At 42.9% G+C, this 13349-nt stretch overlaps 1 protein-coding gene across 1 annotated transcript in view; it reads right to left on the bottom strand.

Moving 5' to 3' along the window:
- LOC111153525 (RAR related orphan receptor B) overlaps nucleotides 1-10260 on the bottom strand; it is a 107491-nt gene extending 97231 nt beyond the window's left edge. The window contains exon 1 of the mRNA XM_022512579.1: nucleotides 10075-10260. Within this exon, the coding sequence (XP_022368287.1) occupies nucleotides 10075-10260 (186 nt within the window). The remainder of the gene's footprint in view (nucleotides 1-10074) is intronic.
- Nucleotides 10261-13349: the final 3089 nt, after the last annotated feature.

The following is a 13349-nucleotide window of genomic DNA, read 5'->3' as shown; positions in this document are numbered from 1 at the left end:
TGTTCTTCGTGGCTTCTATCCTCTGCGATACAGAGCTGGCGTGAAGAACAGGAGACTCTTGCATAAAGAGATAACCTTTCCAGCGCAATGACTGGCACTGTGAACGTCCCAGACTACTCTGAAAGCCCAGCATGCTACACCGCCCGGAGGAATAAGAAGAAATTAACATTTCAGTAAGTGTTTGCTACATGCCAGTCATTACAGTAAGTCTTGTTTCCTAGAGCATCTCACTTAAGCCTCACAACAACCCCACAGATGGTTCTATTATCACAATACTCATTTTGCACAAGGAAACGGAGGCAGAGAGAAGATAAATATTTTGCCCAAGGTCATGCCACCAGAACAACACAGACAGACTGGCTCCAAAGGACCTCTCCGCCGCTTCATTAAACTGTCTACAGTGCTGCAGAGATGACAGAGTTGTATTAAAAAAAAAAAAAGCAAAAGCAAAAGACAAAACTCATATAATTTATAAGGTTGCATAGGGATGGGAATAAAATTCTGTATGATTTGCGACACAGAGACTACCAGACATAGCCCATTGAACGATATCCGTGGTCTTTAACTTTCAGTCTGTCCAGCCAGTGTCTCAAAATTGGAGAGAATGTTCATCATCTGGACTAGCGTGCAGAGAGACGGTACAAGCTAAATCCTCTGAAATGGTTTCTCACCATCACAGAAGCCCTCACGGGAAAGTTTCAATTTGTCCCAGCTCTACCCAAAGATAACATTTGCGTAAACTTGAACAAAGCCAACAAAATTCGGAGCCTGTTTCCTAGTGAATTTATTTTCTGGTAGGACAAATGCTGAATGCCGCCTTGGAGAGGGAAGAGACACGTCTGACTTGTAGACTGCCCCTCAGAACGCACACAGAGCGTCTTTGGGTTCAGCGCTCCGTCTCAAACGTTTGAGAGGTTCAGAGCTAAGTAGCATTTACTCCTTAGAAGCTGTATCTCAACCGTGAGCCCATGCTCTCGCATTTAGGAAGGAGGAAGCTGGTGTAGAGTCTGAACTGTCTGTCCTCTGTAACTGCCAGATTGGCAGCCTGGGCACAACTTCTGGAAGTCTGTGTGACTAGACAAAACAATGATTTGGCAAATAATTGCCCGTACCAAATAAAACACAGATAATAAATATCTGGAAATATAAACAATCCTGAAGAGGGAGGAAAGGGGGCCTTTGTTTTGCAGAATTGCCAGGACCCTGAATAGGAAATGGCTCAATGCAGACTGTCTGGATGTTCAGGAAAGATGATGCTTGGGGCAGGTGAAACTTTGGGAACGGCCTGTATGTGTCTATGACAGGTCTTCTTTAGTCCATAAACTGCTTTATAAATCATCCACTTAGGCAACAGTAAATTTCTAAAGAGAAGCATTTTCATGAGTCCTAGAATTAGGAAACTAGGTCAGTGTCAGTTCTTGAAGTGGCCAGACTTGCAGACTTTTGAGGAAGCTAGGTATGCATTCCCTATCTTTCCATTTTTACACACTGGTCCAGTCCACATGCCACATGACTGCCTCACGCATCGGCGGAGCCGTTAGGAAACACAATTCCATGCAGAGATCTGCACAAGTGGTGTAAGATCTTTACTCTTTCTCGAAGATATAGCAACTTTCACTTTACTATCTGTTGGAAGCAAATTTTGACATCTTCCAAAGAGTGGATGTTCCCCCCCCGCCCAAAGATCAACTACTTCGATCCCACAACTCTATCTTATGCGTATGTGATCATCAGGAGGTTGCAAGCTCCGGTACTTTTTCGGGCTTGGGTGGGTAACATATGTGGCTGAAGGGAGGGGAGCACAAGACAACAGGGCATGGTTGGGGGGGGGGGCTGTGGTGAACTGTTAGGCACACACTCTTTCCAAAGGAGCAGCTGCTGCTCACATCTAGCTGACTGCTGTGAAGCAAAAATCTAGATACAAGGAGTACCCCAAATTTTGAGTGACATCTTCCAGTTCGCTTCACATTGGTAACGATTTGGGTATTTTTAAATACTGTTGGGGGTCAAACAAAATAAAATTGTTGCATGTATTTTGCAAACAGGCTTTCAATTTGTAACTTTTGTTGGGTCCTTTTCAGTTTAATAATTTGTTCACTTTTTAAAAAAAGATTTTATTTAGGGGCGCCTGGGTGGCTCAGTGGGTTAAAACCTCTGCCTTCAGCTCAGGTCATGATCTCAGAGTCCTGGGATCGAGCCCCACATAGGGCTCTCTGCTCAGCCGGGATCCTGCTTCCTCCTCTCTCTCTCTGCCTGCCTCTCTGCCTACTTGTGATCTCTGTCTGTCAAATAAATAAATAAAATCTTAAAGAAAAAATTTTATTTATTTGACAGAGAGAGACACAGTGAGAGAGGGAACACAAGCAGGGGGAGTGGGAGAGGGGGAAGCAGACTCCCTGCTGAGCAGGGAGCCTGATGCAGGACTTGATCCCAGGACCCTAGGATCAGGGCCTGAGCCGAAGGCAGATGCTTAACGACTGAGCCACCCAGGCACCCCATTTTTTTTCACATTTTTAAGTGACACTGACATTCCTCACCTGCCATTCACAGGCTGTAGGCTCTGAGCCATTTTTCTAATATTGATGACAACTTCCCCTGGTCCACTTAACCTCTTGGCTAAATTCTTTTTTGTACACATAGTAAAAGCCAGCTGGAAACTGATGTCAGAAAGTAGGGAGTAAATTACCACAGAATGGCTAACAAGCTCATAATTTCAACTCCAAACCTTGTTCTTATTAATGTCATGGCCTAATAAACTAAGTAAACCGGTCATCAAATTTTTCATATACAATGTAATGCTGTTTGGGGTGCTATTTCTTCTGACAGAATGCAATATCTCACCCATGCTGGGAATTTCAAGAAGAGATATACACAGACACTGGATAGATGATAGAATATTTATATTGTCACCATAAATCCAAGGAATCTGATTTTTCTTTGAACTGATTGATATGGGTAGGAATTCTTTATCTCACTTCATGAGTATGGACTTTCAGAACAAAAATAATAATGCTATTTTTTAAAAATATGCAGAATATGGGGCGCCTGGGTGGCTTAGTGGGTTAACCCTCTGCCTTTGGCTCAGGTCATGATCTCAGGGTCCTGGGATCGAGTCCCACACCAGGCTCTCTGCCTGCCTCTCTCTCTCTGCCTGCCTCTCTGTCTACTTGTGATGTCTCTCTCTTTCTCTCTATGTCAAATAAATAAATAAATAAAATCTTTAAAAAAAATAAAAATATGCAAAATAACAACCTACACATGTATAAAGTGTGTAGCAGGTGTCTGAGTTTCTAAAGCTCTAGAGAAATAGCATAAAATATATTATCAAATAACCCACCAGAGGAAGGTCCTAAGCCCTAACGCCTACTGGTAGTCATGAATTCAACACCAAACAATGTTGGCTCTTGGGAGGATTACTTCATCATGAGAGAATTTCACGGCAGGTTAGACACAGTGGGGCCTCTGAATAGATTGATACAGATACATCTGTAGGGACAGTGGAGTATTGGAAGAGGGGGCTGTAGCCTCACATTTTATCATTAATGCCTCTAGCTCCTTTGCATTCTGATTTGAACTCTACACACTTTGCCCTCTCAAGCAGATGGAGGTATTTCCTATCAATTCATTGCTGGCAAACCTGGCTTGCTAAGTCTGCCTTTGTTCTTAAGTTCCTGAGATAAGAGAGGGAAACACCAAACAAACAGAGATCCTTATCTCGATCCTGAAACTAGCGTGAGTTTTATTCATCCACTACTGCAGGAGTGAAAGCACATAGAAAAATGTCTGTTTATAGCTCAAGAGAAAGGAAACCTTCTGGATCCTATTTCATGCCCCACCTTCGACCATGATCAGTTTTCTAAGGAATGGTCACATTTTCAGTCCCTGAGATGCGTAAGCCTGTTCTCTGGGGCTCTGGATCTTTAAGAAGGTATGAGCTGGGGTTCTCGAGGTGCTGGTGAATTTTTATAAGGGAAGAGAGAAACTAGGAACTCTTACTTCTACTTTGGGACCCAAAGGAGTTCTGTAGGGTCTCCTGGGTTCTCTGCTACCAATGTCAGGGACTTGAACTTGAGGCATGGTTTATTTCAGTGACCAGCCCAAGGTAAAGCGATACAATTATAAGTAATGGATACCTAGAGTGTTCTTGCCACTAAATTGGACTGGTTTCTGTGAGTTACTTGGGAACAGCAGCTTCCTTGGACCCCCAGGGGGAGCTACAACTAGTTATTTGATCTACCACCCCTTATGCATAAATTTTAGTGGCCTCAATTCCTTCCTTGGAAAAACAGTATATTCCTTAAAAATCATTATAGAATTCTTCTTGGGGAGCTGCAGTAACAGGTAAGAGAAATGCCATTTTCTAATTTTTCCAAAGCTACCATTAATTAGTATACCAAAAACACTTCAGTGTCTTACACTGTCTTGCTGGCAGTAATTCTTGGAAAGATGATTCTGGATCCCAACCAAGGGGCAAGATCAGAGAAGTAAGTCAGAGAAAGACAGAAACTGTGTGGCCTCACTTATATGTGGAATCTAAAAAAGCTGAACTCATAGAAGCACAGAGTAGAATGATGGTTGCCAGAGGCTGATGGGAATGGGAAATGAGAATTTTGGTGAAATGATATAAACTTACAGCTACAAAATGAGTAAGTTGTGGGGACCTAACGTACACCATGATGACTATAGTTAACAGTACCGTATCATATATGTGAACATTGCTAAGAAAGACCTTAACTGTTCTCTTCACAACAAAAACAACAAAACGGTAATTATCTGGGGTGAAGGATGCGTTAACTAACCTTATTGTGATAATCATTTTGCAATGTATATGTGTATGAAGTCATCGCATTTTACACCTTAAACTTGTCCAATGTTACCTGTCACTCATCTCTCAATAAAACTGGGGATGGGTAGGGGGCAAAAACAGAAGAATCATTTCACTTTTTTGAAACATTCACGCAAATCTTGGCATGACATAACATTGGCTTAGCAAATTAACAGAAAACAGAACACTCCAGTGTATTTCGTGCATATTTTGGAGACTGTATGACAGGGAAGTTAATGTTAAACTGCCTGATGATTTCCTCATCCCTCCAGTCACATTCTTGTTGAGGCTTACTACACGTGTCATTTCCATCTCCTCCTAAACAAAACCCTTGTTTAAAGCTACTCTGAAATGCCTTCCAGTGTTCTCTGGACAAATATGTCTGCCCAAAGCGAATGCAAGCCGGCCGCGGACAGAAGAGAGCCAAGGCTGACTGGTACAAACTGAAATCAAAATCTAGTATTTTCAAATTCTTAATGTTTTGTAAGATACACCCATTCTGGTGATGTGAACAATCAGAAAAGAGCGTCTCAAGTTCAGGGTTGCAATTTACATTCTTCAGCAAGTGAAACTTCTTTTCCATCTCTCATTCATTTACCAATTTATTTAGCATCAATACTTTAATCTTGTATGTCTATCCAACTTCTGCGCATGACAACACTGTAGCTTTGGATAAGAAGCATGGCCCACCCCTCAGGGTCCAGTTAGCCCTGATATGACTCAGGGAGGAAAGCCTTTGGGAATTCAGCCCTTTAATAATGCTAGAAGACGCTGTCAGGGCTCAGTTGGTTAAAGAAGCCGGCTCTAGATTTCAGCTCAGGTCATGATATCAGGGTCAGGAGATCAAGCCCTGTGTTGGGCTCCATGTGGGGCCCGCTTGAGATTCTCTGTCTCCCTCTATTCCTCCCCCACCACTTGCACCCTCTCTCCCTCTCTTAAAAAAAAAAAAAGTGGACAGAACTAAAAATAAATGAAAGAAACTTAAACAGAAAAAAAGTGAAAGTACACAATTGCAACATGCAAATTATTGTTGAAGTATAAACAATAAATAGTAGTTTTGCTACTACCCAATACTTAATAAATCTAACTAATTGTAAGTTCCATGTCCATGCACTGGACTTGCTGAAGGTCAAAACTGAAAACATCTTTTTTTTTTTTTTAAGATTTTATTTATTTATTTGACAGATAGAGATCACAAGTAGGCAGAGAGGCAGGCAGAGAGAGGAGGAAGCAGGCTCCCTGCTGAGCAGAGAGCCTGATGTGGGGCTTGATCCCAGGTCCCTGGGATCATGACCCAAGTGAAGGCAGAGGCTTTAACCCACTGAGCCACCCAGGCGCCCCAAAACTGAAAATGTCTTAAAGAACTGAAATATTATGTACTAAATGTGAATTACTATTTTAGATGAGGAAATAATGGAATAAGCATTAGAAAAATCACAAAAAGATAAGAACTTAATGATCAGATAAAATATTCATTTATATGTAACATGCATATATTTATAAATAAAATGAATACAGTATACAAACTGGCTTGCCAGGAAGACATACTCAATTACTCGTATATATATGTATGTATGTATGTATATGTTCTTTTTTTCACATGTGGACAATTGCTGACTGCTGAGCTGAAGCAGGGCAGAAGGAAAGGGATAAGGACATGCAGAAACACATCAATTGGCAGAGGGCTTGATTGGTGATTGGAGCTTGTGCAAATGAGTTAGGTGGCTTTCAGAGAAAAGATGGAGCCCCCGTGGTGATTTTAACCCTAACAACCTTCACTTGGAAATAGTGCAGAAAAGACTAAGGGCTTGTACCATTTCAGCTAAGTCACTGGTACCCAGCACTGATCAGTTATTTTTAAAAGAATCTTTAAGTAAATTTCTAATATTCAAAATAAGATATTTTTCACTACATTTTTATGGCACAGTTTTAAGAATCCGTTTGCAAGACACCCATATGACCAGGTTGTTGTAATTGACTTCTTAGAGTCCTTCATGTCCTGAACCTGAATACACTCCACTGACCCAAATAAAAGGTAAAAGAACCATCGTCAAAGAATGTGTTCAGATTGCACATGAGTCACCCCTTGTAAACTGTCACTGTTCTCTCTCACATGAGCATTCGAAGGCCTACTATAACCCATACTTTCCCTGACCTTCCTACAACCTGTATTTTTATCTTCTGATCTTGGTGGTCGTTGGAAACAAGGCTAAAAATTTAGACATAGGATTGCTCTTGGCTGATCCCTACTGGCCTAAGACTTTCAATACAGGAAAAAAAAAAAAGGCAAGAGAAATGAAAAATGCCCAGGGAGGTAGTGTTTAGTTGTTTAGTTGTAATTTTAGTTCGGTATTATTGCCCCCATCTTACAGGGTTGGAAACAGGATCAGAGCGACTAAATACCTGGAAAGTTGGAAAGCTGTCAGTTAAACCCAGGTTTGTCTTGTTTCTGAGTCTGTTCAATTTCACTTTGCACCCAGAACGGGTGTCATCCTCTCGAACTTCCTCTGAGGAAGTGTTTGCTCTTCATTTTGAAGGTGACCTACCATTCACCTCATAGTCTGTAGAACCTAGTTTCTCTCAAATGGAAATATACTAACTACTTTGCCCATGAACTAGCGTGTTCCACATGAAGATTCACGTCCAGTGATGCCTGCGATTGCTCTCTAGAGCAGATGTAGGATGAGGCAAATGAAACCAGGTAGATTCCTAAAAGTAGAACTATGATCACCCTGCATTAAAGCTCCTGACTCTAATTTAGGACAGAGAGGACTCAAGGCAAAGGGAAAAACTCCAAGTCCAGTCTCAAGAGGTAGATGGGACTCTTCTACAGAACCATTTTGACCTAGTGAAGAAATGAAACCCAACTGACAGAATCAATTTCAGAAAGAAACTGAGGAATATAAAGAGAAGGAAAACAGCAAAATTCAATTGCCTCCATGCATAAGACACAAAGATCATGTAGACACGCGCGCGTGCGCGCGCGCGCGCGCACACACACACACACACACACACACACAGCCCTTCCCATAACCTGTGTATGCCTGGAACCCCCGTGGCACTAGCCTGGGAGGCAGTATGGTTTGGCAAAGGACAGCACAGTCCTCTTGGACACAGGAACAGACTCCTCCCATTTTAGGCTGTGCCTGGAGAGGAGTTCAATTAGCGTGCCTCAGTTTCCCCGTGGGTTCATTATGAGTACTGAGTTAACGATATATAAAGCACTTGCCGGGACATGGCATGTTGCAAGCACTAGTTAAATGCTAGCTATTATTATTATATACAGTGTTCTTAATAAAAAGGCTTTTGGAACCCTACTGGTATGAAACTTAAAAAAGGCTTTCAAAATAGCACTTTCTTAGTCTATCAACTGCAGACACTGATTAAAATGTTCAGTTTAACAGAAGGTATTACAGACTGATGGATAGTTTTCCAAAATGAAATCCAGAGGTTTCCCTGCTAGTCTTTGAAAAAAAAAAAAAAGATATTTGTTTGCATTATAATCATGGTGCCATGTACAAGCACAATTCCATTTTCTACCTCCTACTGAGTCTTCTTTGTCCACTATGAAATCTTGAATTCCCTTTAAGTTCCTTTCTCCCTGAGCCTAGCTAATGCCACTGTTGCCCTTATCCTCACTTCTGTGATGTTTCCATACTTCAAGGCGGGCCACAGAATGGCCGGCACACAACTGGGAATTCCTGCAAGGCTCGCCAGGTGAACGGTGATTAGCTGCTACAGACTGGAGCCAGGATTGGGGTAGATGGTCCCAAACAATGGAGTCTAACATTCACCCACAAAAGCTTTCATCTCGAGAACATAACCTCTTGTGAGATATAACCGGAAGTCTCAAGGGTAATTGCATTTTGCTGGAATCAAACCTAACAAGTATTTTATAATTAAAGATCATGCTGGTTTCCTTTACCATCACCTGCTGAATCGTGTACTTGAAGCATCCCATAAATAGCAAGGCTGTTTAATATTTATTGAACATCCACAATTACCTCTACATTTTGTTTCTCTGGAAACACACTCCTTTGGTCTGGCTTCTAGAGACCTTGAAGAAGACCATTATTCCATTAAGAACGGAGGCAGAGAAATCCTGTGTGATAATATCATTAATAACACCAGCTTACATTTCACGGTGACTTTTCATTTGCAAAGTGCTTCCGCGCGCCTTATCTCATTTGATCTTCACAAAATTCTGTGTCCAATTTGTCCTTCCTACTCTGTGGAATGTAATATTCCCTGGATCACTCAGTCAGGAGACTGAGTTAATGCGTTGGCGGGAGGCAGACCCCTTACTTGTGGACAGGAGAGGGGGAGACATTTTCTGGTCCCAGTCAGACCTTTAAAAAAATCAGACCTTTTGGGAAAGTTAGCCTATTCCTGGGTGAATGTCCAGGCGTGCACCATGATTGTGGAAGCCTGTAATAGTCAAGAAAGTTACCATTGAAGGAGCATTTTGCAAGCAGTCTATAATCACCCTGGCTCTGCCACTATCGGGTAGACTTTGAAAAGTTTCTCACCTTTTCTGGTTAAGGGAGGAAAAGTGCTAAGCGAGGAGCATGAACAACCAACTTAAGTGAAAAGTGACAGTCAAGCAAATGAAGCCCCTCCCTTTCTCTGTGAACTGCCTCCTGTAAGTGGACATTGTCCCTGAGAAATTCTAGAGCTGCCCCCGAGGCCGAGCCTCAGTTTCTTTGTTTGTAAAGTAAGAGGAAGAATATCTATTTTTTTCTGGGTAATTATAGAGTAGACAAGGTGATTCTTTTAGAACAGAGGTGTAAAAAAGGACATTCTGCACTTGCTGCTATTAAACAGTGAAGGGTACTTTCCATACTTTCTGTACCGTTCTGGATATTTGAGGTGTCCAGACTCTTATACACACGGCTCAGTCAACTTTTAAAAGGAATCGGGACATAATTAGAGTAGTCTGAATTTCTTATAATTCTTTACTTCTATATTCTTCCTGAACAAATACTCCTTTGACCCCGACCAGTGCCAGGCTTCTGTCCCAGACAAGCTTAGGAGCAGGCCGCTGCTGGCACGGGCTCTCCCTGACAGAATGCTCCTTTCTGGAGCACAGCGCTCCGTCTTCTTCTCCTTGTTTATGATCTTAGAAGTCACGAGAATGAAGAGATTTCTTCCTCACGGTAGCCGTGGATTCACAAGGGTATCGCTAGTTTGGGGCTTTCTTGTGGTTTTCCAAGCTGCAATTTTACATGATAAATTTATCTGTCAGTTACCACAGATCCAGGAAGGCTCAAGTTTTCGCACAGTTCCGACTGTCGTTCCTTTACAATCATCAGGTTGTGCTCCAAGGGGGACGGTGATGTTCTCCACCTGAAAACCTGCGTGCGCTCCCCGGACACGGGCTGTGTTTCAGAGCTCTGGAATGCTCCTTCTTTATGCAGTTGCCATGAAGAGTCCATTTAAATGAACAGAGAAAAAGCTACAAAGGGAAAACGTCTATGAGGCGAAAGGAGAAGATAATTTGAAGATAAACATTCAAGGAAGCCGGCTTGGGATATTAAAACGACATAACAGCATGGTAGGAGATTGGCTTTTTCTCTCATAAACTCTCTAAATTAAGATCGTACTTTATTTACTCAACACTGTGTTTGCGGAGGACTCCCGAGAGTGACTCAGCGCTGGGGCTGTTTGCTGACAGCGTCGTGGGAGGCCTGGATGTGGACGCAAGCTGTCCTTGCCCCCTTCTGGGGGAGGGGCGGGTGTGATGAGGACACTGCCTGGCCGATCCGGGAAGCCACAATGGGGAGGCAGTCGATCAAAGCTGCGGCTATCTGGAATGGACATCGTCTTGGTCTTGCTGGGGTGGTGCGGGGATCAGAATGGCTCCTCTGTTCCTTTAAAATGCTGCTCAGATAACGGGCCAGCCTCCCACGCATTCGGAGAGGGCGCCTCTAGCTTTACGGAAACCCAATCCCCACCCCAGACCTTATTTCCACTCGCAGCTTTGATACCCTGTCCCGCCAAGCTACCCTCGAGGGACGCAGTAGCTGTTTCTCTCCATGCGCTCCGCGCTGGGCGTCCACATTGCTTCAGGATCACCTGAGGACAGAGGTGCCCCTGCCCTCCCTCCCCCTTCCCTCTCGAGGCACACAGATACCGTCAAGAGTTTCATTAGTGAAGGTCTTTAACATTCATCTATGGCGACAAGCTGGCAGTTCGCTATCGCACTGAAAAGCGACCAAAAGGAGCTGGAAACCAGACTGTAACCGGGAGAATTTTTGCCAAGTTGCTTTGTCCTTGCCACTTTCTGAAGCAGGGTAAGTCATTAGCAAGCCCATGCTAATTGAATTTGATTTAATGTCAACACTGTCACAGTCACAGAGAGGACACCAATAAAATCCCAGCCCTGTTTGCTGCAATCATTAGGCCCAGTTTTTCTGACAACAAAAGTTCAGCCTTTGGTGGAAGGTTGTCCCATCGGGCTTAGAGAACACAGTGCTTTCCTGGCCTTCCACGGAATAAAAGCAAGCGCTGAAGTCATCACTTAGAGTGGAACCAAAATTGAATGGGAAAATCCACTTGTACAAGTGACACAAGTGGCTGATGGGCCCCTCGTCAGTATCTGGTGGGGAGCTCCTTCAAAACAGTTACAGATCGCACTTGAATTTTTTACAAGATGTACCAGTTAATTAAATGTTCAAAATGGCACCCGTACTCTGTTCAAAAAGCAAGACTGATAGAGTTAAGATGTGGAAAAAGCACATTTGAAAACTTGCCAGTCTTTTCAGTAATTGAAATACAAGTGAAGCCTTTGTTACTTTTACCTCAAGTTATATGTCTTATGGGGTGGGAAGGTGGGCTTCCTGATGAGTTACCAAAATAATTTAATACAAAAAAAGGTGAGATCTTAGTTATCTATAGTCAGAAGATTCTGAAGGGTGAAAATTACCCGCTGAACTTCAGCTATAATTTGCTGATCTTTAGACAATCATTTCATAAGCAATTTCCTCACATTCTAGAAATTCTCGTCCTTTGTGCCACATACAGGAGAAGAAAATTGGGACCATATCTTAGGAAGTGGCACCAGGACCTGTTTGAACCTAACCCTGTCCCGGTACACCCGGATGAGGGAATATATGAGGTAATGAAGTGAATTCTGTCAAGGGAAAAGGAGATTTCAGCTGATTTTATCTAATTAGTCCCAAGACTGGCCCCAAGCGAAGAAGGAAAAATATTCCAAGGGGTTTTCCTTACCGGTGCTCATTTAGCTCCAGGCAATGGCAGTGTGGTTCTGCTGGGTTTGTATCTCGTTGCCCTCAAGATCACCCTGTTTTCCTCCTGTGACCTGCACTTAACAGACGATACCATCGCCTCATCAATTGCCAATGCCACCAGTTCAATAACCAGATATCACTGTGGGACATCTCTCTCGATGAGAAGCAACTTCAGGTCTTGGCTTTCTCCAAAAATAGCCCGCACTGCCATGCCAGGCGCATCCCAGATTTCTCCGTCGTCCAAGCTCGGGAAAGAAACTGTTCATCCCTGCGCTTTCTTTGAGATGCTTTCGTAGTCAACTGAAGACTGTGTTTCCTGTGACTTTGGCCTTGAGACATAACTGACAATAACATTTTCTCTAACGCCAGTACCCATGACTCCCATCCTTCTTTAAAACCAGTGACAATCGCCTATACGAATAAATGTTATCTGTTCTCCCCCTCCCTGTGCAATTTTGTAGCTTGAATTTTAAAAGAGAGAGAGCAAAAGGGAGGTTTTCGTTTCGTATCGCATGGCACCAGAAGAGTTCCTCTGGGGAACCCGCTTTCACTAAACCCTGGCAAAAGTCGCAAATTGATAGCTCAGGGGGAGATACGATAGAATTTAGAAGTCCTTCGCTGGGTAGGGACAGAAGGTTCCCAGAGGGCTTTGTATCGGGCAACACAATGTAAGGTGCGAAGAGGCAAGAACGGCAGGTGGGAGGGAGTGGTGCAGGGATGGGACAAGCTGGAACGCTGACTGAAGGAATGGGCCCCCCTTCACTCTGCTAGGGGGAGAAAGCACGCGACATTTACTGTCCCTGTGCTGGTCACCCTGTACTTCAGCCTCACCTGTCCTCCAAGGCAACAGAGGGCTCCATTAACATCTGCGACCTCCTGTTTCATTAAACTACAGGGCACAGTAGAGACAAAAGTTCTATTAGATATCAGCATTCTCACTTAAGGACCTTTTAAGTTCAAAGTTAACAAGAAAATCACTTTTCTTTCTATTATGAACTGGAAAGGGAATTATGACAAAAATACATCTAAAATTTTGGCGATGTTAGGTGTTCCCCCAAAATGGTAAGGTTTGATGAAAACATTGTAGATTTTTAAAGTGAAAAAACAGGATAAATTTATTGTTTAAAGTGTTTTTAATACTGGCAACACTTTTCAAATAAAGAGGTGAGATAGTGAATAGAGAATTCTACCTTCTTTTGAGAAAAACAGCTACTGTCCAACTCTAGTAATTAAAAATGTTAGCTCTTTTAAATGGACAGGAGCAAACGTTATAG

Source organism: Enhydra lutris, unplaced genomic scaffold, assembly GCF_002288905.1.
Source record: "Enhydra lutris kenyoni isolate GAN:26980312 unplaced genomic scaffold, ASM228890v2 scaffoldscaffold33, whole genome shotgun sequence".
NCBI lineage: Eukaryota > Metazoa > Chordata > Mammalia > Carnivora > Mustelidae > Enhydra > Enhydra lutris.
Note: the sequence above shows the minus strand (reverse complement) of the source record. Positions and strands in the feature narration are given on the sequence as shown.